This window comes from Notolabrus celidotus, chromosome 23 (assembly GCF_009762535.1).
Source record: "Notolabrus celidotus isolate fNotCel1 chromosome 23, fNotCel1.pri, whole genome shotgun sequence".
NCBI lineage: Eukaryota > Metazoa > Chordata > Actinopteri > Labriformes > Labridae > Notolabrus > Notolabrus celidotus.
Window position 1 is genome coordinate 1,890,905 of NC_048294.1, and position 25,171 is coordinate 1,916,075.

The 25,171-nt window shown below is 41.3% G+C and overlaps 1 protein-coding gene across 1 annotated transcript in view; it reads left to right on the forward strand.

Annotated features, from left to right (window-relative positions):
* Positions 1-1,286: 1,286 nt before the first annotated feature.
* LOC117807847 (short transient receptor potential channel 5-like) overlaps positions 1,287-25,171 on the forward strand; it is a 57,448-nt gene continuing 33,563 nt past the window's right edge. Inside the window, exons 1-5 of the mRNA XM_034677257.1 lie at positions 1,287-1,421; positions 5,194-5,392; positions 10,055-10,194; positions 13,190-13,390; positions 15,354-15,475. Of these exons, the coding sequence (XP_034533148.1) occupies positions 5,338-5,392; positions 10,055-10,194; positions 13,190-13,390; positions 15,354-15,475 (518 nt within the window). The 5' untranslated portion in view covers positions 1,287-1,421; positions 5,194-5,337. The remainder of the gene's footprint in view (positions 1,422-5,193; positions 5,393-10,054; positions 10,195-13,189; positions 13,391-15,353; positions 15,476-25,171) is intronic.

Consider the following 25,171-nt stretch of genomic DNA (forward strand, 5'->3'; position numbering starts at 1 on the left):
CTCTCCAAATTCAAAGTCTTTTCCTCCAGGCTCGAGGGGCCACGTCCGAACTCACACAGCCGAAAATGAGGTCAACCTATAGTTCAGTATGTTCAAGTTGTATATGGTTATGTTCAGTCATGTACAGACAAAATTTTGGAAAAAATAACATGGTTCCTTTTGCTGAGGAAGACTGTGTAGAACTACTTTTTTTCCCCTCAAAAAAAATACTCAGGAATCGTTAGGAGGATTGATAAGGACTTGGATTGATAAGCAGGATTGATAATGGCATTGACATTGATAAAATCTTATCAATTTCCACCCCTAATTAACATACAGCACTATTTAAATTTAGATATAATACAATACATAACCGATACAATACAATACGTAATATCAAATCAATCAATCTTTATTTATAAAGCGCCAAATCCCAACAAATGTTCTCCTCAGACTCTTTCCAAACAGAGCAGGTCTAGACCGTACTCTATGTTCTATTATTAACAAAGACCCAACATCAAGACCGGATCAGATCCAGTCCCATCTTCCAGACAGGACTCAGTCTGATCTCATCTTAATCCATCATGAGCAGATCACTTTGCAGCATTTAGCAAGTTACAGTGGCAAGGACAAACTTCCTTTAACAGGCAGAAACCTCCAGCAGGACCAGACTCATGCTAGAGAGATGATCGTGGTGACACAGATAGTAGTAGTTATAGCAGATGAGACAAGATACAATACATTATGATACATGATATGATACAAAGTTGTTGTTGTTGTTATATTTAGCTCTTGCAAAAATGTTTGTTACATTATTTTAAACAGGTGCAAACAATCACCTGCAGAGATATTGCACTGTAACCACATTGAAGCTTCGTGTAACTTAACATAATGCTATCATCTGCATACAACATGATAATGATAAAGATGGAAGCCTTTGCGTTTTCTTGCACATGATACAAACTTAAAATTTACATTTCATCGCTTGAACCATGACCATGAAAGTATTTGCATCGTCATGATCTCCCTGGTGGAGGTTAGAACACCCGGAGGTTCTGTACAGTGAGGTCTATAAGAAGATAAGGAAAAGTTGTTGTGCTGTGTTTTGAAGGTTACACAGTTTGTTATCCTGAAATGTCTCAGAATGATACATGAGCTCGTTTTTAAAGCGGCTACCATCAAAGAAGACGAATGTTTGGCTCCAAGGTTTTTTTTTACTGCTTTGATAAGAACATGAGGCTCATTTATTTCAAGAAAAGGGACAATTAAATCCTAACTCTCTGTCTTCTCTCTCTCTTCTTCAGTTTGTGGCTCAGCCGAACTGTCAGCAGCTCTTGGCCACGCTGTGGTACGACGGCTTCCCGGGCTGGAGGAGACGACACTGGGCGGTCAAGCTGGTCACCTGCTTCATCATCGGACTCCTCTTTCCTGTCTTCTCTCTGGTACGAAAGGGAAGGAAGGAGGGGTGGGGGGATTTTTATATAAAAAGGAATAAGAGAAAAGGGAGGAAAGACACTTCCCAAAAAACACCTAACAAAGAGACGAAACAGCAAGAAAGGAAGGATTATGACAGCTCCAATATTTTTTACCACCTTACATTAAAAAAAAAAAGATAAAACAGGAGTGTTGAAAAATGGAGAATTGTCTGAAATAGGGAAATATCTTCAGAATCAGAAACTCTTTACTCATCCCGGGGGAAATTCAGTCGTCACAGCTGCTCTTATACTCAATGTAACAGGAAGACTATTTATAGAACATGGGAGGGAAAGAAGAAATAAAGAAGAAGTTAAACTGTTTCATACAGAGATTTTAAAAAGTAACGTATACAAAGAGAAATTTGCCCATAGCAGCATAACTAGGACCTGGTCTAAGCCTGAGTCAGTCCTCACTGTAAGCTTTATCAAAAAAGAGATTTTAACTCTACTCCCAAAAGTAAATGACAGTGTTTGCCCTCTGGATCCTGGTTAGTACGGGATTCCAAAGGAGAAGGGTCTGGTTCTTGAAGGGCCTACCTACCATACTACTTTTGGAGACTTCAGCAAGCCCACATTTTTAGAGACCAGATGATGGGAAAATAAACCAGACTAAAGAGAGTTATCTGTGCTATTTTTTGAGGAAACTAATTGCCTCAAAGTTTCCCCTCTAAGCCTATAGCAGCATAACTAGGGCCTGGCCTAAGCCTGAGTCAGTCCTCACTGTAAGCTTTATCAAAAAGGAAACTCTGCTCCCAAAAGTACAGGGACAATGTCTGCCCCCTGGACCCTGGCTAGTACATGATTCCAAAGGAGAAGGGTCTCGTTCTTGAAGGGCCTACCTCCCATACTACTTTTGGAGACTCCAGCAAGCCCACATGTTTAGAGACCAGATGATGCGAACATAAACCAGACGAAAAAGAGTTATCCTTGCTTTATTATGAGGAAACTTATCAGCTCAAAGTTTCCCCTCTAAGCCTATAGCAGCATAATAAGCACAATAAGGGTCTAGTCTAAGCCTGAGTCATACCTCACTGTAAGCTTTTTAAAAAAGGAAAGTTTGAACACTACTTCCAAAATACAGGGACAATGTCTGCCCCCTGGACCCTGGCTGGTGCAGGATTCCAAAGGAGAAGGGTCTGGTTCTAGAAGGTGCCGACCTCCCATACTACTTTTGGAGACTCCAGAAAGCCCAAATTTTTAGAGACCAGATGATGGGAAAATAAACCAGACTAAAGAGAGTTATCTGTGCTATTTTTTGAGGAAACTAATTGCCTCAAAGTTTCCCCTCTAAGCCTATAGCAGCATAACTAGGGCCTGGTCTAAGCCTGAGTCAGTCCTCACTGTAAGCTTTATCAAAAAGGAAACTCTGCTCCCAAAAGTACAGGGACAATGTCTGCCCCCTGGACCCTGGCTGGTACATGATTCCAAAGGAGAAGGGTCTCGTTCTTGAAGGGCCTACCTCCCATACTACTTTTGGAGACTCCAGCAAGCCCACATGTTTAGAGACCAGATGATGCGAACATAAACCAGACGAAAAAGAGTTATCCCTGCTTTATTATGAGGAAACTTATCAGCTCAAAGTTTCCCCTCTAAGCCTATAGCAGCATAATAAGCACAATAAGGGTCTAGTCTAAGCCTGAGTCATACCTCACTGTAAGCTTTTTAAAAAAGGAAAGTTTGAACACTACTTCCAAAATACAGGGACAATGTCTGCCCCCTGGACCCTGGCTGGTGCAGGATTCCAAAGGAGAAGGGTCTGGTTCTAGAAGGTGCCGACCTCCCATACTACTTTTGGAGACTCCAGAAAGCCCACATATTTAGAGACCAGATGATGGGAACAGAAACCAGACTAAAGAGAGTTATCTGTGCTATTTTTTGAGGAAACTAATTGCCTCAAAGTTTCTCCTCTAAGCCTATAGCAGCATAACTAGGGACTGGTCTAAGCCTGAGTCAGTCTTCACTGTAAGCTTTATCAAAAAGGAAAATCTGGTCCCAGAAGTAAAGGATAGTGTCTGAACCTTGACCCTGGCTGGTACGGGATTCCAAAGGGAAAGGGTCGAGTTCTTGAAGGGCTTACTTCCCATACTACTTTTGGACACTCCAGCAAGCACACATATTTAGAGACCAGATGATGGGAACAGAAACCAGATTAAAGAAAAATATCTCCGCTTTATTATGAGGAAACTAATCAGCTCAATATTTCCATTCTAAGCCTATAGCAGCATAATAAGGTTCTAGTCTAAGCCTGAGTCAGTCCTCACTGTAAGCTTTATCAAAAAGGAAAATCTGGTCCCAGAAGTAAAGGATAGTGTCTGAACCTTGACCCTGGCTGGTACGGGATTCCAAAGGGAAAGGGTCGAGTTCTTGAAGGGCTTACTTCCCATACTACTTTTGGACACTCCAGCAAGCCCACATATTTAGAGACCAGATGATGGGAACAGAAACCAGATTAAAGAAAAATATCTCCGCTTTATTATGAGGAAACTAATCAGCTCAATATTTCCATTCTAAGCCTATAGCAGCATAATAAGGTTCTAGTCTAAGCCTGAGTCAGTCCTCACTGTAAGCTTTATCAAAAAGGAAAATCTGGTCTCAAAAGTAAAGGATAGTGTCTGAACCTTGACCCTGGCTGGTACGGGATTCCAAAGGAGAAGTTTCTCGTTCTTGAAGGGCTTACTTCCCATACTACTTTTGGACACTCCAGTAAGCCCAAATTTTTAGAGATCTTTTTTTTTCCCCCGAGTAATGATGCCGAACAGATTTGATAGGAGGTGAACATTGTGGACTTAACAAACAATGAAGATGGGAACATAAACCAGACTAAAGAGAGTTATCTCTTTATTATGACGTAACTAATTGGCTCTAAGCCCATAGCAGCATAACTAAGAGCTGGTCTAAGCCTGAGTCAGTCCTCACTGTAAACTTGATCAAAAAGGAAAGTTTAAATCTACTCCCAAAAGTAAACGACAGTGTTTGCTTCCTGGAACCTAGTTGGTACAGGATTCCAAAGGAGAAGGGCCTGGTTCTTGAAGGTCCTACCTCCCATACTACTTTTGGAGACTCCAGCAAGCCCATATTTGTAGAGACCATTTTTTTCGTGGAATATTACAGAACAATAGGTGATGGGAGGTGAACATTGTGGGCTTGCCAAACAATGAAGATGGGAACATAAACCAGAACAAAGAGAGTTATCTCTGCTTTAGTTTCCCCTCAGTTAAGTCGGTCAGGATTTTATGACACGCCCTCCCTCTCGTCTTCAATGTTACTTTTAACTCTCTCTCTCTTTTTACCTTCCTTTTAAAGCTATATTTTATGCCATCATAACAGCAATAACAGGGCCAATGAAAATAATGAACCAGCTCTGATAGAAGATCTCAAACAGGATGAACCTTTAAACACGGCCTCTTTTCTTCTTCTGTTTGTTTTTCAAGTTAGAATTCTCATGGGACATTAGAGCCAAAGATGACAGTTTAAAATCTCTGTCTGTTTTTGATTAAAAAAGAAAACCTTCATTGTTCATTGGAGGTTATATAACATCTCAATCCTGAAAGAAGAGAGTCCCACTTTGTCTTTGTTGTTCCTTTTTGTTGAGGCAGCTTTCCTTCCCGTTTATCAGATCGCCTTTTTTAAGCCGCTTTGTTCCCTTCCTCTTTCCGGTTAGTGTTTTTGTTCCTTGTCTCAAAGAGGATGTCGTTACAGATGATTTATGTTCTAATGAATCCCTCCGCCTGCTCCTCAGATCTACCTGTTGGCTCCTAAAAGCGCCGTGGGTCGCTTCATCAAGAAGCCCTTCATCAAGTTCATCTGTCACACAGCGTCCTACCTGACCTTCCTCTTCCTCCTGCTGCTGGCCTCTCAGCACATCGCCCGCACCAACCTGCACATGCAGGGACCCCCACCCACCATCGTCGAGTGGATGATCCTGCCATGGGTGCTGGGTATGTACAAAATCTAAACCCTATACTAATACGCAGTTTTTTGTCTCTCTGTTGCATTCTGGTCATTGGAGAGTGCTTTAAGTACTACAGCTGAGAGCATGCTGATGAATTCTAAGGAATAAATGTACATGAAATTAATATTTCATGTACATTTGAGATGAGAGGGAAATGGTGGAATTACATTACCGACCATGTTATTCAAAAACAGTGCTAGACAAGCCTCAGTAAGCACATCTTTATATGTGAAGCAGGCTGAGGGGTAAAGTTTGGAAGATTTTGAGCAAATTTGGGGCAAATTTGGGGCGTGGCTTAGGGGGTGATTAAGCCACGCCCACAAATATATACTATCCCTCTCTCCACTATCATCTCTCTCTCTCTTCATCTCCCTCTATCCCTCTCTCCAACACGGTCTCAGCAGATGTGTGTCTAACATGAGTCTGGTCCTGCTGGAGGTTTCTGCCTGTTAAAGGAAGTTTGTCCTTGCCACTGTAACTTGCTAAATGCTGCAAAGTGCTCTGCTCTTGGTGGATTAAGATGACATCAGACTGAGTCCTGTCTGTAAGATGGGACTGGATCTGATCCGGTCTTGATGTTGGGCCTTTGTTAGTAATAGAACACAGAGTACATACAGTCTAGACCTGCTCTGTTTGGAAAGAGTCTGAGGAGAACATTTGTTGGGGTTCGGCGTTTCATAAATAAAGATTGATTGATATTGCTCCTCTAGGATCCTGTGTTAAGATTAGGGTGTGTTATGCTCTTAGTGGCAAATTAAACCTCCAAACTCCTAACTTTTATTCAGAGGACTGACCTCATTTCTTTCTAAATCCAAAACCAGAAACCACAAAGAACTTCTTCCAACAGCCATAAAGTGGGTTTTATAGTCACCTTAGAGTTTGGCCTTATCTTGATTAAGGTTCCGTTATTGGCTTGTACCAAGCGGCAAACTCCAGAGTTGATAATTAAGTCAATGCAGCTGTGCAAAAAAACGCAGTTCCCTGAGTGGCCACTTCTTCCCCGAGCAGTATGGGAGTTGTTAGGAAGCTCAAGGCCCAACTCAGCTCCACCTCTTCTTCTGTTTCTGGATTGATCCAGAGTTAGGATGAGTCAGCATTTCCACATTGGTGACGCCATCTTTGGGCTCAAAACAACAACCATGTTTTAAACGGTCTGGTCCTCAAATAGAATCCTCTGGTCTTATCTAAAGTCCAATTGGACAAACTGTCTACACCAGAGCTTCAATCAAACATTAACCACTGGAAAATAAGAGAGAACACTTACCTTGAATGATTTTTGGGGGCTGAATCATCAAGAAAACTTTATATATCTTATAAAGTTTATATATATATTAGACTTACTAGACTTATGTTATTTAAGAACACAACGTCTGTTTGGGATGAAATATAAACTTTTGTTGTTGTTTGTATTTTGGTTTCTTCCCTCCCTCCTTTTTTTCATTTTATTTTACTTTATTTTTTTGTTGAATCTTGATCTTTTTAGGGAGCCTTTTTTAACATCTGGCAAGGGACTATGTATGTAAACTAGGCTTTTGGCTAATTCTGGCATATTTACATAAGTGTTCATTAATATGCACGGTCCTTTTAAATGAAAAAATAGAATAAATAAATGAATAAAAATAGAATTTAGGGTGGAATTTATAATTTAGAGTTCTAGGATTTGTTAGATTTGCACTGGATGAAGACAACACCTGAGATTATAACAAATAACTGCACCTCTCCAGGTGAAATCCGCCCTTTGCAATCCCTCATTATTATTGTAAATGAATTACAATCCTCATAAGGTCATTGTCCAGACCCGGCTGTACTGTGATAGAAAACAAACGCCTCTCAGAGACGGTGCAAACAACCAGATTTAAATCTAATGAAAAAAAGAAAGGTGTCAGTTTGGGTCTCTTTTCAGTTTGATCGCTGCTCATCAAGAAGACTCGGAGTGTGTCTTCACCAGCGTGTGTGTTCATGTGTGTGTGTGACGGGGGTGTTTGTGTGGTTGGATGCTTGTGAGTGTGTGTGGAGGAGGTGGATGTGTGTGTGCGTGGGTGCACGGCTGTGGGTGTAAGAAAAAAAAAAAAAAAAAGAGAGTGATTACATCTCCATATTCTCTCTCTGAGCTGACAGCAATCATTTCCAAATCCGAACCATCACACGCCATAATCACTTGGAAAAACACAAAACCATCTGTTCTGCTTCTCGGTCTCTTCGGCGCTCTCGTCTCATCCCTCCTTCATCTCGGAAACACATTAAGCTACAAAACGCTTTGGATGAAAAGAAAAGACTCTCTCCGTCAGCTGTTTGAGCGGGATAAAAATAAGAGCATGGACCGCTTTTGTTGCACTTGTTCTCTTTGTCTCAAAAGGACAGTATATGTGTGTGTGTATATCTATATATATATATTTAAAATAACATAAAGTCCAGGAGCCCTCTTAGCCTATAGCAGTATAACTAGGGCCTGGTCCAAGCCTGAGTCAGTCCTCACTGTAAGCTTTATCAAAAAGGAAAGTTTTAGCTCTACTCCCAAAAGTGGTGCCAACCTCCCATACTACTTTTGGAGACTCCAGAAAGCCCAAATTTTTAGAGACCAGATGATGGGAAAGTAAACCAGACTAAAGAGAGTTATCTGTGCTATTTTTTGAGGAAACTAATTGCCTCAAAGTTTCTCCTCTAAGCCTATAGCAGCATAACTAGGGCCTGGTCTAAGCCTGAGTCAGTCCTCACTGTAAGCTTTATCAAAAAGGAAACTCTGCTCCCAAAAGTACAGGGACAATGTCTGCCTCCTGGACCCTGACTGGTACAGAATTCCAAAGGAGAAGGGACTGGTTCTTGAAGGGCCTACCTCCCATACTACTTTCTGAGACTCCTTTAAGGATTTGATTTTGGGCTAAGCTTTGTTGACTTACCAAACAATGAAAATGACAACAGAGTGAATTGAGCTAGGGCCTGGTCTAAGCCTGATACGGCCCGTATAAGGAAAGATTTCCAACTCTACTTCCAAACATAAAAGAAAATGTCTGCCTTCTGGACCCTGACTGGTCCAGGATTCCAAAGGAGAAGGGTCTCGTTATTTAAGGGCCTACCTACCATAGTACTTTTGGAGACTCCTTTTAGGATTTGATTTTGGGTTAAGCATTGCGGACTTACCAAACAGTGAAAATGACAACAGGGTGAATCAAGCCAGGGCCTGGTCTAAGCCCGAGTTAGTCCTTCCAGAAAGCTCAAGAAAGAAAGTTTTAACTCTACTTCCACAACTAAAAGAAAGTGTCTGCCTCCCTAGATCCTGGCTGGTACAGGATTCCAAAAGAGAAGGGTCTGGTTCTTGAAGGGCCTACCTCCCATACTACTTTTGGAGACTCCAGGAAGCCCAAACTTTTAGAGACCAGATGATGGGAACAGAAACCAGACTAAAGACAGTTATCCCTGCTTTATTATGAGGAAACTAATCAGATCAAAGTTTCCCCTCTAAGCCTATAACAGCATAATAAGGGTCTAGTCTAAGCCTGAGTCAGTCCCCACTGTAAGCTTTATCAAAAAGGAAAGTTTTAACTCTACTCCCAAAAGTAAAAGAAAGTGTCTGCCTCCCTGGATCCTGGCTGGTACAGGATTCCAAAGGAGAAGGGACTGGTTATTGTAGGGTCTACCTCCCATAGTACTTTTTGAGACTCCTTTAAGGATTTGATTTTGGGTTAAGAATTGTGGACTTAACAAACAATGAAAATGACAACTGGGTGAAATGAGCGAGGGCCTGATCTAAGCCTGAGTCAGTCCTTACTGTAAGCTTTATCAAGAAGGAAAGTTTTAAGTTTTAACTCTACCCCTGAGATTAAAAGACAGTGCCTGCCTCTAAGACCCTGACTGGTACAGAATTCCAAAGGAGAAGGGTCTTATTATTGAAGGGTCTATCTCCCATACTACTTTGGGAGACTCCAGGGGGTCCATATTTTTGGAGACCTATGTTTTAGAGCAAAAGTACAGAACAGATTTGAAGGGGGTGAGCATTGTGGACTTATCAAACAATGAAAATGACAACTGGTTGAATTGAGCTAGGGCCTGGTCTAAGTCTGAGTCAGTCCTCACTGTAAGCTTTATCAAAAAGGAAAGATTTTCAACTCTGCTCCAAAAAGTAAAATAAAGTGTCGGCAGCCTGGACCATCTCTGGTACAGGATTCCAAAGGAGAAGGGACTGGTTTTTGAAGGGCCTACCTCCCATACTACTTTTGGACTTACTTTCCAGCAAGCCCATATTTTTAGAGACCAATGTTTTCGAGGGAATAAGAGGGAACTGAAAGCTTTTTAGGATTTGATGGGGGCTGAACATTGTGGAATTACTAAACAATGAAGATGAGAACTTGATCTGCAAAAACACTCTTAAGAGGGAAACAGAATCAGGTTTAGAGTGTATGGATAGTAGAGTCCTTACTTTAACATATCTTTTTCCTATGGCAGCATTTGTTCATAACCATGGTCACAGGTGTGACATTGGAAATATAACCATATTAGCAGACAGAGGGAGAATACATGAATTATTATTATTATCATTCATATTTTTAGGAATCAGCTGCTTAAAATAAACACGTTGGCACTGACGAGATTGGTGAGCTATAACCGTGTGTACATGTAAATAACTTTCACTGAATGTGTGTTTGTGTTTCAGGTTTCATCTGGGCAGAGATCAAAGAGATGTGGGACGGGGGATTCACAGAGTACATCCACGACTGGTGGAACCTCATGGACTTCGCCATGAACTCGCTCTACCTGGCCACCATATCTCTGAAGATCGTGGCGTACGTTAAGGTAAAGGTTTCGTCGTGAATTAGTGGCTATGATACTTTGTTTACCAAATGAAGTAGTTTTCTTTTACGCTGGTTGCAACTCAAACGAAAGACAAAGAAGAAGCAGCAAAAGCAGCAGAAGAAGACGCTGTGAGAACCAGCTAGCTAGCTCGTCTTTGTCGCTTCTACTGCAGAGTACTGTACCCATGCAAGGAAGACGTGAGTTAGATTTGAAGTTTCTGTCGTGCCTATTGTGACTATTTTTGATGATAATACCTGTGAAGTGAAAATCAGACATCATGGCAGCTCTTTTAAATATCTTATCATGAATATATTTGAATTTGAACGCCGTCATCAGAGCGCTGAGAGCCTGAATCAGAGAGCTGAACACAGCCACACAAAGAGCTCTGATACCAGACGATGACAAAACAACCGGTTAGTGTCTTTCATGAGTGTTTTGATTTCAAAAAGTGACCTGTAAACATCAGCTGTGACCTTCGACCTTTCCTCACAACAAACCCGGAGCCCGTGAGGGTCACGGCATTCAGCCGGCGAGCGTCACTTTGATGCTTTAATGCAGTCGTTTCTCACTTTCACAGCACAGCTCTCAGCTTTAATGACACTTCTTTAGCTGCACGCTCTGCATACATGCAGGATATGTTTATTTATGAGGAGTGAAGGGTGAAACACACACACACACACACACACGCACGCACACACATACACACATATACCAGACGGCAGGGCCATCTGCAGCAGCTGTGAGTCACTGATGGTGGCGGGTGGCCCTCCTACACAGGTCCCACATTCACACAGCTTTATGAGCACACAGACATGTAGATACAGACACACACAACTGTATCCTCACAAGTCGACAGGAAGTAAAACAAATCTACACACACACACACACACACACACACACACACACACAGAGAAAGAAGCAGTCGTCGGCACTTCAAATTGGACTGTTTTTGTCTTTTTACTTGAAATATTAATCAACATTTTAAATTCCTCTGGAGGGCTGGCAGCTCAAGTTCTGCCCCGTCATTGTGCGTGTGTGCGTGTGTGTGTGTGTGTGCGTGTGTGTGTGTGTGTGTGTGTGTGAGAGAGAAAGAGAGAAGATAAGGCGAATGCATCTGAGAGAAGGTGCGACAGTCTATAAATTAATGAGTGTGCATCTGTGTGCATGTTTCTGTTTCTAGCTGCACCCTGTGTGTGTGTGTGTGTGTGTGCATGTGTGTGCGTGTGTGTGTGTCTAACAGAGGCAGAGTTAACAAGACAGACGTCCTGTGGAAGTCTAATGGCTGAATTTTGAATGAGGATGAAGCCGAGCATGAGACAACCGAAGGAGAGAGAGAGAGAGAGAGAGAGACAGGAGGATGGATAACATGAATAAAGCACAGTCAGAAACAGAGCATGCTGGGAAAATTAGCTTTATGGAGAGGTGGAAAATGGAAGTTGGGGAAGAGTCAGAGGAACACAAAGTGACAGAGGAGAGAGGGATGATTAGAGTCGTATATTAGGTTAGATTGTTAGGGGGAAAAAAAGAAGTTGAAGGTCGAGAAAACAGGAAAAACTGAACCGTGAAAAGAAGAAGTGAAAGATCAGCTGAAGGCTCGAGGGGGATTCAGAGGATGAGAGGGAGCTGTCACAGAATCAGGAGGTTTATCTTTTGAGGGACACTCCAACATCTTTTGAGGATTTCAAAGATGGAAGGAAACACAGAAAACGTCAGTAATCGTCCTTGTCGGGTTGAAAGCACCCAAAAGAACAACGTCTCAAAGAACTCTCACTAATGGAAGTTCAGTTATCAGAACCATTTGTGAGTTTGTCCTCCAGATTTGGAGTGACTACTGGGCTGTGATGAAACTGACTGTGAGGGTTTGACATGGAGCAAAAAGTTTGGACAGTAAAATAAACAGAAAAGTCAAAATAAAATACAGAATTTTGAAAATGAATAAATAGATACATACAAAGTAAATTATTTAAAATTAAGTAATTTTTAAAAAGTTACATTTATGTATAAAATAATTACAAATAAAATAATGATACACTTTAAAGAAAAGAATTTAAATTAACAAATACAAATAATTGAAATAATAATGATTAAGATAATAGAAATGTAATAGAAATATTTTCAATAAGCATTAAAAAAAATTCAAAAATAAAAGCAAAAATGAATAAATATGTAAAATTGATAAATAAAAATGGTTAAAATTGAAATAATAGAAAAGTAATAGATATAGATACAATAAACTTTAAATAAAAATAAAAGTTAATGATTAGATGCTTACTACAATTAAAATAAAAATAAATAAGTGCATTTAATTATTAAAATAAAAAAGAAACATTTATCAATAATTGAAATTATAGAGAAGTAATAGAAATATTTGCAATACACTTAATTAAAAATAAAAGAATACATACTCAAATTTCAATTAAAATAAATGCATAAATAAGTTTAATTCATATATTTTAAAAAAAATTCATTCAAGTAATAGAAATAGATACAGTACACTTCAAAGGAAAATAAAAATAGATTAACAAAAATAAGAAAATAATTTAAATTAACAATAATTAAGATTATATAAATGTAATGGAAATAGATTTTATATTTCTTTTAATTTAAATTCAAATCAAATAAATAAGTTAAATTTAATAAATAAAAACAGTTAGAAAAAATTATAATTTAAATTAAAGACAAGTTATAGAAATGTGTTTTTTAGAGAGATGAAAAATGGAAGACACATCCAATCACTCTTGTCTTGTTAAAAAGGGGTTTTGAGGGACCAAGAAAGTTTGGACAGTAAAATAACATTCATAACAACGTCATTTTTGTGCTAAGCTAGGCTAACATCCAGCATCTTTGAGTCCTCTTTTAGAAAAGAACAAACTGCGAGAGGCTCAGCGTGTGTGCAGACGTGTGTTCCTTTCTCACCTCACTTTTCCTTCTCTAGGTGGTCTCTGTAGCGGACGAACAATAAGCTCATTCTTCTCCTCCTCTCTCCTCCCTCCAGTACAACTCCTCTCGGCCCCGGGAGGAGTGGGAGATGTGGCACCCCACGCTGATAGCCGAGGCTTTGTTCGCCATCGCCAACATCTTCAGCTCCCTCAGACTCATCTCCCTCTTCACCGCCAACTCTCACCTCGGGCCTCTGCAGATCTCACTGGGTAGGATGCTGCTGGACATCCTCAAGTTTCTCTTCATTTACTGTCTGGTGAGTGACGCAGGTCTGGTGTTAACTTTATAAAGCAGCTTTGGTTTGGACCGCCCACACGATGCATGTCTTACCTTGAAGCATTAACTTAAAGATCCAGTCTTATACAGGTATTGTTGCTGAAGAAGCTGGTTCCAAGACAAGTTACACTCCTGCAATGTTATGTTGTGATGCTAGCAACTGTGTCCATTTTTTGGGGGTGTTATGAAGAGTTTTGCAACCTACAGAGGATACCCCCAAAAACTGACATAATTAAAAAATGCCCCGGGTCAAGTTGACCCAGGAACATTAATGCTGTCCCTAAGAAACGAACATAACAGAAGGGTTAAATATGCCCCGGGTCAAGTTGACCCAGGAACATTATTGCTGTCCCTAAGAAAGAAACATAACACCGGGTCAAGTTGACCCAGGAACATTATTGCTGTTCCTAAGAAACGAACATAACAGCGGGTCAAGTTCACCCAGGAACATTATTGCTGTCCCTATGAAACAAACATAACAGGAGGGTTAAATATGCCCGGGGTCAAGTTGACCCATGAACATTATTGCTGTCCCTAAGAAACAAATATAACACCGGGTCAAGCTGACCCAGGAACATTATTGCTGTCCCTATGAAACAAACATAACAGGAGGGTTAAATATGCCCGGGTTCAAGTTGACCCATGAACATTATTGCTGTTCCTAAGTAACAAACATAACACCGGGTCAAGTTGACCCAGGAACATTATTGCTGTTCCTAAGAAACGAACATAACAGCGGGTCAAGTTGACCCAGGAACATTATTGCTGTCCCTAAGAAACAAAAATAACACCGGGTCAAGTTGACCCAGGAACATTATTGCTGTTCCTAAGAAACGAACATAACAGCGGGTCAAGTTGACCCAGGAACATTATTGCTGTCCCTAAGAAACAAAAATAACACCGGGTCAAGTTGACCCAGGAACATTATTGCTGTTCCTAAGAAACGAACATAACAGCGGGTCAAGTTGACCCAGGAACATTATTGCTGTCCCTAAGAAACAAAAATAACACCGGGTCAAGTTGACCCAGGAACGTTATTGCTGTTCCTAAGAAACGAACATAACACCGGGTCAATTTGACCCAGGAACATTATTGCTGTCCCTAAGAAACAAACATAACACCGGGTCAAGTTGACCCAGAAACATTATTCCGGTCCCTAAGAAAGAAACATAACACCGGGTCAAGTTGACCCAGGAACATTATTGCTGTCCCTAAGAAACAAACATAACACCGGGTCAAGTTGACCCAGGAACATTTTTGCTGTCTCTAGGAAACGAACATAACAGGAGGGTTAAATATGTCCTGGGTCAAGTTGACCCAGGAACATTATTGCTGTCCCTATGAAACAAACATAACAGGAGGGTTAAATATGCCCCGGGTCAAGTTGACCCATGAACATTATTGCTGTCCCTAAGAAACAGACATAACACTGGGTCAAGTTGACCCAAGAACATTATTGCTGTCCCTAAGTAACGAACATAACAGGAGGGTTAAAAAAGTCATCTTCAGGATCCAACAGAGTGAACCCTCTGCATGCTGAATCCATCCTTCATGGAAGAAGGACAAATTCATTCAAACCTCATTAGCTTCTTCTCAAGGGAACCCCCCAACTTACAGCACAATCCACATGAGAACTGTTCAGCTCCCTGAAGTCCTTAAACTCAGTCCCACAGCGAGCTGCGTGGTCTCTGGAGCCGCTTTATGTAACACTGTTCTGCCTGTACCCTGTCAAGAAGAAGAGCAAGCTTTGCCCTGCAGGAGCAGAAGGTCAAGCCCTGCAACTAAATGTAATGTCAGATCTACAGTGATCCAACAGCTCCGTTTCAAATCGCACAAAGCATCTCAAACGATTCCTAAAGTTTGGTCTGTTTGACCCACAATCATTCAAACTCTAAGATGGTCAGTGTGAGGATTTAATGGGACTTCATGTGTGTCCTGTGTAGGTCCTGCTCGCGTTCGCTAACGGTCTGAACCAGCTGTACTTCTACTACGAGACCAAGGCCTCAGAAGAGCTCAACAACTGCAAAGGCATCCGCTGTGAGAGGCAGAACAACGCCTTCTCAACGTGAGTACCATCCGCTATATAAACTCTATGTCCAGGTTTGGGTACTTTTTACTGTCATCTCTTTTAGGCTCTGAATGATGCTTACCAAAGTTGTATATCACAGACTTGCAGACGAGGAAAAGTGTGAGCAGAGTTTTGGGATTGATGCAAATGGCTGTACCCGTGCAGGGAACAAAATCAACATATTGTAGTTTCTTGGGATTCAAACTTTCAGTTATATGCTGCTCAGTCATTTTTGTGACTCCTGCTGAGTCCTGAAACGTCTATAAAAGATGTGTTTTGAATCCTGTGGTCTGAAAATCCCCAAAGTGTGCTTTAACTATGAACTGCACCTGCTTAAATTGGCAAGTATGATCCTCTGCTTTTAAATAACTCTTTTTATATAGTTCTGACTCTGCTGTTCATTTATGTGGATGACTCTCAGTTTTGGAAACACAGAGTGTGCTTCCAGTTTTCTCTCATTGAACAATTGTTTAGTTTGAGTCCATTGGATGGGGATGGTCCAACATTCTACTGAAGTTCAGACTGAGTTATTTCTGCCTCAAAAGCAAGGACTGTCATGAAATTTAGTACAAACATTTATATCTATCTGGGGATGCTGCTCACTGAATTTGGTGATTCTCTCATGTTTCCTCTTCCTATAGTAGCAGATTGAAGTTGTGTTTCTTGGCGATAGACGATCCCAACCAGTAGGGTTCAGCAGGTGTTGTGCGTCATATTGCCCTCCATGTTTGTTTGTTTTTTGGAGTCACCTCTGATGTCATGATGTCATGTCTGTGAAGTCATTCCCACAAAAATTGAGTGTGTAGTCTAACAGTCTTGTGTGTGTGTGTGTGTGTGTGTGTGTGTGTGTGTGTGTGTGTGTGTATGTGTGTGTGTGTGTGTTCAGAGGATTGTAATGTTAAAAAGAAGTTTCAACTTTCCTTGAACTCTCTCACTCAGTTAAGATCCAAACGTCATCTAGTGTGTTACAATTTGTCTCAAACCACCGTAGCTGTAGACAGTCATGTTACTTTATTCAGTGTTAAAACTTACATTTTTCTTTAATTTCTCTAATGTGACTTTTTTTGTTCTTTTAAACTAGTTTTTTAAAATCTGTTTTATTACACTCAGCCAACAAAACACAAAACAACAATGCAGCCATTACACTCAGAGGCAGATCTTATGCATAAATATTTCATTAAAAATGAATAAATGAATAAATACGTCCATGGTTCTAAAGAGAGAGTAAAAATAAAATTCAAAATTTTAAATAAAGATATAAATACATACAAAATGAATAAATACAAATTAAATAAATCAATAAAAACACACTTTAAAGAAAAAGAAAAATTTTATTAAAAAATAAGTTCAATTAGTAAATACAAATAATATAAATACTATTAATTTCAATAATAGAAATGTTATGGAAAAAGATTCAATAAGCTTTTGAAAAATAAAGAAATACATACTAATATTAAAATATTTAAATAAGTTAAATTAATAAATACAAATAATGCAACTATTAATGATTAAAAGAAAAGAAATAGAAATAGATACATTGAACTGTATTTTTATTATTTTAATCATTATTATTTAAACCACTGATTTAACATGTATTTATTTATCTTATTTATAAAAATTAAGTATTTATTTATCTATTTATTTCTTGTGTTCATATGATCTAGTACTCTTCCTTATTTTTAACTTTTCTTTCCACTCTTGCCTATTTTATTAATTTTCTTTAACTTTTAAGTATTTTATTTATAATCATGCCTTTTTTAATTTTACCATTGCTGTTGTTTTCTGTCTCTCTGTTATTCTGTGAAGCACTTTGGACTGCATGTTTTTATGTATGAAAGGTGCTATATAAATAAAGTTGAGTTGAGTTTAGAGTTAAACTTTAAATAAAAATAAATTAATACATAAATAATTGAAATAAAATTGAATAATATTGTACAGTGTATAACAAATCAGTCCATCAGAAAGTCAACTGTAAAGAGAAGAAGCAACAGGTGCCCCCTCATCTGGAATGCATTAGTTTTTAACCTTGACCTCACAGTGATACTCTCTATATTAAAAAATGTTAAAAACAAACAGAGGAGATCTTCCTGTGAGGAAACGTAACGTTTGTACTTCTTTATTGAAAATAACGTCAAAAGTTTTGTCTCCAGATGAACTCTGAAGTTTGAAATATGAAGTGTTTGGCTTTTTGCAAACATCCATTTAGATGGTGTTCAGATCGATGACTGAATATTTTACTACCCACAGAAGTAGTGTGTGTGTGTGTGTGCGTCTGTGTGTGTGTGTGTGTATGTGTAGCTGCATCCACGATTAGTCAAACCTTCACACACACATACAGACCTGGCTGTAATGCGCCGTTGCACCACATAATGATATGGAAACGATTCTGGGTGTGGAGCAGCTCCGGCTCGCTCAGAGGACACGGGGAATATTAATCTGACGTTTTTTTTGTGTGAGAGACGGGAAAATTTGCAAAATTGGAAAGTCAGTCGAAGGTTTTGCTTATTAAGAGGCAAAGTTTGAAATATGGGAGCTCTGCACACACACAGGAACACACACTTACGCTGATGGAGGTGAAGTGAGAGCCAAGCCGAGTCGGTGGGCTGAATATTGATGAGTCCAGAGGTTTGTTTTAGATAATAGCCGTATTGATTTGTGATCGATCCCATTACACTAAAGCGCTCCGGACAATGGGAGCAGTGTGAGGAGAATCCATCCCAAACTAAAGATCACACTTCTAACTTTGAGCTGTGTTTGTGTTTAGAGAAAGAGGCAATAAGTGTTTTTGTTAAATACATAATTATCAGAGATGATCATGTAGGTGTATGTGTTTATGGCTTTAACACTGAATAGGAAGAAGATATTTAGAGATGTTTTATTGAACCAGAACTTTGCATAATTTTCACCATGAGCAGAAAGTTGTTGGAAGGTCAGACTGTGACTTTTCTTAAGAAATTAAAGAACATATAATATCCGTTTTATTTTAAAGGGGACATATCACGCTTTTTTCATCAACATATATTGGTCTAAGAGGTCCCCAAAACATGTCTTTAAAGTTTATGCTCAAAAAAACACTTTGAAATCAGATTTTGGCATGTCTGAAAAGTCCTCTTCTTCATTCCTCATCAGAACACTCTGTTTTCCCTCTGACCACGCCCCTCCGGAAGTGGATGTGCCTCGGCTCTCCAGCACGTTGATCTAATGTTTACATGTTGGCTGAATATACACGGCTGCTCACAGATCGCGTTACTTCAACCCTCTGAATCTGATCCTGACGGAGAGGCGCCTGCAGCAGGACCTTTCTGAAGGATTGGTCATAGATTTAGTGTTTCTTGTTGTTTTATTTATCAGTATGTAGACGTGTGTCTTGGTACACAGCTACGAACATGTAGCTATGTGGCTATGCTAACTAGCGCTAGCACTTATCCATGATAAATAAAAATCATCCACTAGATCTTCAAATCTGCAGACGTGGGGAGTAAAACTGACCTCTGCCAGAAAGGCAGTAGGACCTTTCTGAAGGATTGGTCACAGATTTAGTGTTTCTTGTTGTTTTATTTGTCAGTATGTTGACGTGTGTCTTGGTACACAGCTACAGCTACAGCTACAGCTACAGCTACAGCTATGAACATATAGCTATGTGGCTATGCTAGCGCTAGCACTTATCCATGACAAATAAAAATCATCCACTAGATCTTCAAATCTGCAGACGTGGGGAGTAAAACCGACCTTTGTGTTTATTAAGACAGCCTACAACTAGCATGCCTCCCTCCTAAGCTCCTTGTTAGCACACATTTGTGCAGGTAATGAAAAACAGAGGAGGGATTCAGTATTATTTTATACAGTCTATGGGCTGAACAAGCTCCTAGCTCTGACTCCGTGACAGACCGGATATTGTTGTTACGTAACAAAAACACGGAAGTCTGAAACGGCTCGTTTCACACACATTTACAGAAAGGTGGAGAAATCAGAACAGGGGCAGAATGGATTTTTTTCATTCTCGGGGGGTTTGTAGACATGCCAGGGAAACATATTTCAGGTAAAGAACCATTGAAAAGTCAATTTTGCATGATATGTCACCTTTAATAATTTAATTTAATAATAGTTCATTTTATTTATAGGCGACTCTCTGGACACCCAAGGTCACCTTAGCAACACTCAACAGTAAAAAATACATACATGGGGATCAGCACCTCCAAGTCTGAGGCCATGGTGCTCAGTCGGAAAAGGGTGGCCTGCCCTCTCCGGGTCGGAGGGGAGTCTTTGCTCCAGGCGGAGGAGTTCAAGTATCTCGGGGTCTTGTTCACGAGTGAGGGGAAAAGGGAGCGGGAGATTGACAGACGGATCGGGGCGGCGTCTGCAGTGATGCGGGCGCTGTACCGGTGAAGAGAGAGCTGAGCCAGAAGGCAAAGCTCTCAATTTACCGGTCAATCTACGTTCCGACCCTCACCTATGGTCACGAGCTGTGGGTAGTGACCGAAAGAACGAGATCGCGAATACAAGCGGCCGAAATGAGCTTTCTCCGCAGGGTGGCTGGGCTCAGCCTTAGAGAGAGGGTCAGGAGCTCAGACATCCGGGAGAGGCTCAAAGTAGAGCCTCTGCTCCTCCGGATCGAGAGGAGCCAGATGAGGTGGTTCGGGCATCTGGTTAGGATGCCTCCCGGGCGTCTCCCTGGGGAGGTGTTTCGGGCATGTCCGACTGGGAGGAGGCCACGGGGAAGGCCCAGGACACGCTGGCGAGACTATGTCTCTCAGCTGGCCTGTGAGCGCCTCGGTATCCTCCCAGAAGAGCTGGTGGAAGTGGCCGGGGAGAGGAGTGTCTGGGCTTCCCTGCTGAGACTGCTGCCCCCGCGACCCGGACCCGGATAAGCGGAAGAAGATGGATGGATGGATGGATGGATGGATGGATGGATGGATGGATGGATAATATCCGTTTTATTTTAATAATTTAATTTAATAATAGTTCATTTTATTTATAGGCGACTCTCTGGACACTCAAGGTCACCTTAGCAACACTCAACAGTAAAAAATACATACATTAGAATAAAGGTACAACACTAGAAAAATGAAAGGGGGAGGGGAAGTCATTCCAGTCCCAGGAGACGGATTAGAGTGCGTATGCTTGGCGGAAAAGGTGAGTTTTGAGGCGGGATTTGAAGGTGGGGGGAGAGCTGGAATTTTGTAAGTCCAGAGGTGGAGGGCCGAGCGGCTGAAGGCTCTCGACCCCATGGTGGTCAAGCGAGAAGGTGGGAGGGTGAGTTGGGTGGAAGAGGAGGACCTGAGACTACGGTAGGGTATTTTAGTATGGAGGAGGTCAATGAGGTCCTGAGGAGCTCGGTTGTTGATGGCCTTGTAGAAGAGGAACAGAATCTTGAAAATGATGTGGTATCTAATGGGAAGCCAGTGGAGCTGCTGCAGGACAGGTGTGATGTGGCTGGTGGAGGGGGGTCTGGTGAGGATGCAGGCAGCAGAGTTTTAAACCAGTTGAAGTTTCTGGATGGATTTGTCTGGTAAACCAAAAAGAAGGGAGCTGCAGGAGTCTAGGCGGGAGGTGACCAGGGTGTGAACCAGAATGGATGTACTGTTGGGGGAGAGAGATGGACGCAGGCGAGAGATGTGACAGAGATGGAAGTATGCTGACCGGGTGACATTAGTGATGTGGGACTGGACTGACAGTGTACTGTCGAGGGTGACACCCAGACTCTTCACATGGGGGGAGGGGGAGACAGAGGAGTTGTCCCTGAGGATGGAGAGGTTGTTTGTTTTTGAGAGGGTGGATTTAGTGTCAATGAGAAGGACCTCTGTTTGATCGCTGTTCAGTTTGAGGAAGTTGTTGGTGCGCCAGGATCTGATGTCATGAAGACAGTCAGAAAGGGAGGTAGGAGGTGAGAGGTGGGAGGTGGGAGGGAGTGAGGAGGTGGGTTTGGTGGACAGGTAGAGCTGGGTGTCATCCGCGTAGCAGTGGAACTGGATATTGTGTTTAGGGAAGATATGACCAAAGGGGAGGAGGGATATGATGAACAAAAGGGGCCCGAGGACAGAACCCTGGGGTACACCAGAGGAGAGGGGGGATGGTTGGGAGATGAATGTTTTGAGTTGGATGACTTGAGTACGGCCAGAGAGATATGATTGAAACCAGTCCAGGGGTGTGTCCAGGCAAGTCTGTTGATGAATGATAATGATCTTGTCCACACAAGTTAATAAGAGAGTATCTTGTTTGTAGGAGAGATAATAACTTGTGTGCACTAGATTACATTGATCCCCCTTTTGGGACTTTAGGGTCTCTGTGGATGGTAATCTGAGTATTTCTTCAAAGTTTGAGTTTCTACACACTTTCATTTTTTGCTTAGACGTGAAAAAAACAACATGAGTGCTAAATAGGACGACGATGCTGACAGCTGTAGATCAATCTGAGGCTCTGCAGGAACACATCAGCCTCATGATGGAGCTAAACGAGGAGCAGATCTCAGCGCTGACGGATCACATGATGCATTATGCAAACAGAGCGATCGCAGCCCCGCGAGCAACCAACAGCCCGCATCAACATTCATGAGTTTACTGAGCCAGGATTATTTCCTCTGTGTGTGTGCGTGTACATGTGTGTGTGTATGTGTGTGTGTGTGTGTGTGTGTGTGTGTGTGTGTGTGCACTCTGTAATTCTCACACACTTTTCAGCATTAGTGAGTTGTTTTGTGCGAGATCATTTCCTGTCTCCGCTCAGGTGTCTCACCTCGTCGTCTCCTCCCTCCTCCTCATCTCGCTCATCTGTTCTTCACACGCTCTTATCACCATTAATGTGTTACATCGTTTTACACCAAGAGGAAGGAGTGTGTGTGTGTGTGTCTCTGTGTGTGTGTGTCTCTGTGTGTGTGTGTGTGTTTGTTTCTACCTCATACTCACACTGCTCGCTCTGATTTCTTCAAAGCACACTGCTCTCTTTGTTTCGTCAGAAATATGGGATCCTTTTACCTGATAGCTTCAAAACAACATACAGATACCCCTCAGGACTGATACCTGCAATGCATTATGGGTATTTTATTCAAATGCGTTGCGTTCGTGGACCAACGTGACCCGATGGAGCTCGGTTTGGAAGTACTCCTGAGCAAGATCAGCATTACAGGAGTGATTTATCTGCACTCTGTAGAGCTGCCAACTCTGAACACCGAAACACCGCTTACAGTGTTTCTATGTCACACTCCAACACACACACACACACACACGCACACACACACACACACACACACACACACACACACACACACACACACACACACACACACACACACACTGCCTCCCACTCTACTCTACAGGAGAAGTAAAAACTGTGAAATGACTGAGTGACTTCGAGGATCGGCTTCAGCAGTTTATAATCCGGCTCAGTGGAGTGAGTGATGAGAGAGAGAGAGGAGAGGGAACAAGGAAAGGAGAGGGAGAGGAGAAGGTGAAGGATGTAGGAGTAAAAGGAAGGAGATAAGGAGAGGAGTGGAAACAGTAAAACATACTGAAATGAGACGTGAGGAGACGAGGGAGTAAAAGAGTGTTTTCATGGGAGTATATAAATTGTCCCGTCCCTCACATCCATACCTAGAGTCTCTAAAAGTAGTATGGGAGGTAGAGCCTTCAGTTGTCAGGCCCCCTCTCCTTTGGAATCTTCTACCAGTCAGGGTCAGGGAGGCAGACACCCTCTCTACTTTTAAGAGTAGGCTTCAGACTTTCTTTTTTGATAAAGCTTATAGTTAGAGCTGGATCAGGCTTGGACCAGGTCTTAGTTATGCTGCTATAGGCTTAGACTGACACACTGGGATCCTGTCTTTCTTTCTTTCTTTCTTTCTTTCTTTCTTTCTTTCTTTCTTTCTTTCTTTCGTTTCTGTTCTTCTATCTTTCTCTTTCATTCCTTCCTTCTTTCTTTCTTCATTTTATTCCTTCTTTATTTTTCTTTTTTCTTCTTTCTTTCTTTCTTTCATTCCTTCCTTCCTGCTGTCAGTCTTTCTTCCTTTTTCTCCTTTCTCTCTTTCTTTTTTCTTTCTTTCTTTCTCTTTCTTTTCTGTTCTTCTATCATTCCTTCTTTATTTTTCTTTTTTCTTATTTCTTTCTTTCATTCCTTCATTCCTGCTGTCACTCTTTCTTTCTTTCTTTTTTCTCCTTTCTTTCTCTCTCTTTCTTTTCTGTTCTTCTATCTTTCTCTTTCTTTCATTCCTTCTTTATTTTTCTTTTTGTTATTTCTTTCTTTCTCTCTTTCATTCCTTCTTTTTTCTTCTTTCTTTCTCTTTCTTTCTTTCTTTCTTTCTCTCTGTGTTCTTTCTTTCTCTCCTTCATTCCTGCTATCACTCTTTCTTTCTTTCTTTCTTTCTTTCTTTCTTTCTTTCTTTCTTTCTTTCTTTCTTTCTTTCTTTCTTCACTTCTCTCTTTTCTTATTTCTTTCTTTCTCTCTTTGTTCTTTCCATTTTCCTTCATCCTTTATGCCTCCTTTTGTGATCCCGTCTCATCTTCAGAGAACATTTGTTGTGATTTGGTGCTTTAGAAATAAAGATTGATTGATTGATTCAGCTGTGGAAATGGGATGTTTGGAGAAAACAGTGTTATAGTGAAAATTGCTACCTATCAAAATGTCCTACAAATGCAACCTATGAACTGTCTCCATGTTTACCTCGTTTTTAATTCCCCTCCTCTGATCTGTCTTCTGTCTGTGTGACAGTCACAGTTACAGATGAGGTTATTGAATATTTGATGAAGCAACAACTGGCAGAGAGAGAGAGAGAGAGAGAGAGAGAGAGAGAGAGAGAGAGAGAGAGAGAGAGAGAGAGAGAGAGAGAGGGAGAGAGAGAGAGAGTCTGCAGGCTGTTTTATTTGTGCTGCATTAAATATTCATCTCCATAAACACACATGTATTGTAGTGTGGTCGCTTTTTCGGCGTGTGTTTGTCGTAATGGGGTGTGTGAACGATGATCGCTGCGTCGGTCCGTAAACAGAGTTTGTGTGAGAGTGACGCCGTGAGTTTCCTGTTGATGTACGGAGGTGAAGTGTGTGTTATTGTGAGAGAGGTGAGAGTGTAAATGAAGAGAGGGAGAGAATTTAATCACTGATGAATGAAGCAGCGGAGCGTGATATTGTGTCGGAGTCATGAAACGGGAGGAGGGAGGGGAGGGGGAGAGGGACAAGGACGAAAAAGGCCTTTTTTTCTGTCCTCTACGCGGCTCCTCTCCAAGTTTCCTCACCTGATTTCTCCACTTCCCTCTCGTGTACTCTCTCTATCATGCTTCCTTTACTTCCCTCACTTCTTCCCAGATATAATACATCTCATGATGACAGACACAGATGTAACTTGGCATCTTATTGAGACACCAAAGGAGCTTAAAATAACTTCGGTATTTGGCGATCTGTGAATTTGAACAGTCTGCAGGTGTGACAGAGAGCAGAGCAGAGACACACACAGCAGGCAGTAAGAAGAGCAGCTGCTGATAGACAGGTTGACAGAAGAGAGAGAGGGGAAGACAGGATCTCAGTGTGTCAGTCTAAGCCAATAGACTGTTGAACAGTAATGGAGGCCACAGACTGCACCATGCTGACCACTGACCCCCCCCCCCCCCATGAACAGATCCATAACATCCCTGCTCTGTCTGTCACACTCCATCATCCCATCCTGAACTCTCTCTTGACTGCTGCTGGCATTATAATGTATAATATACTGTATTAT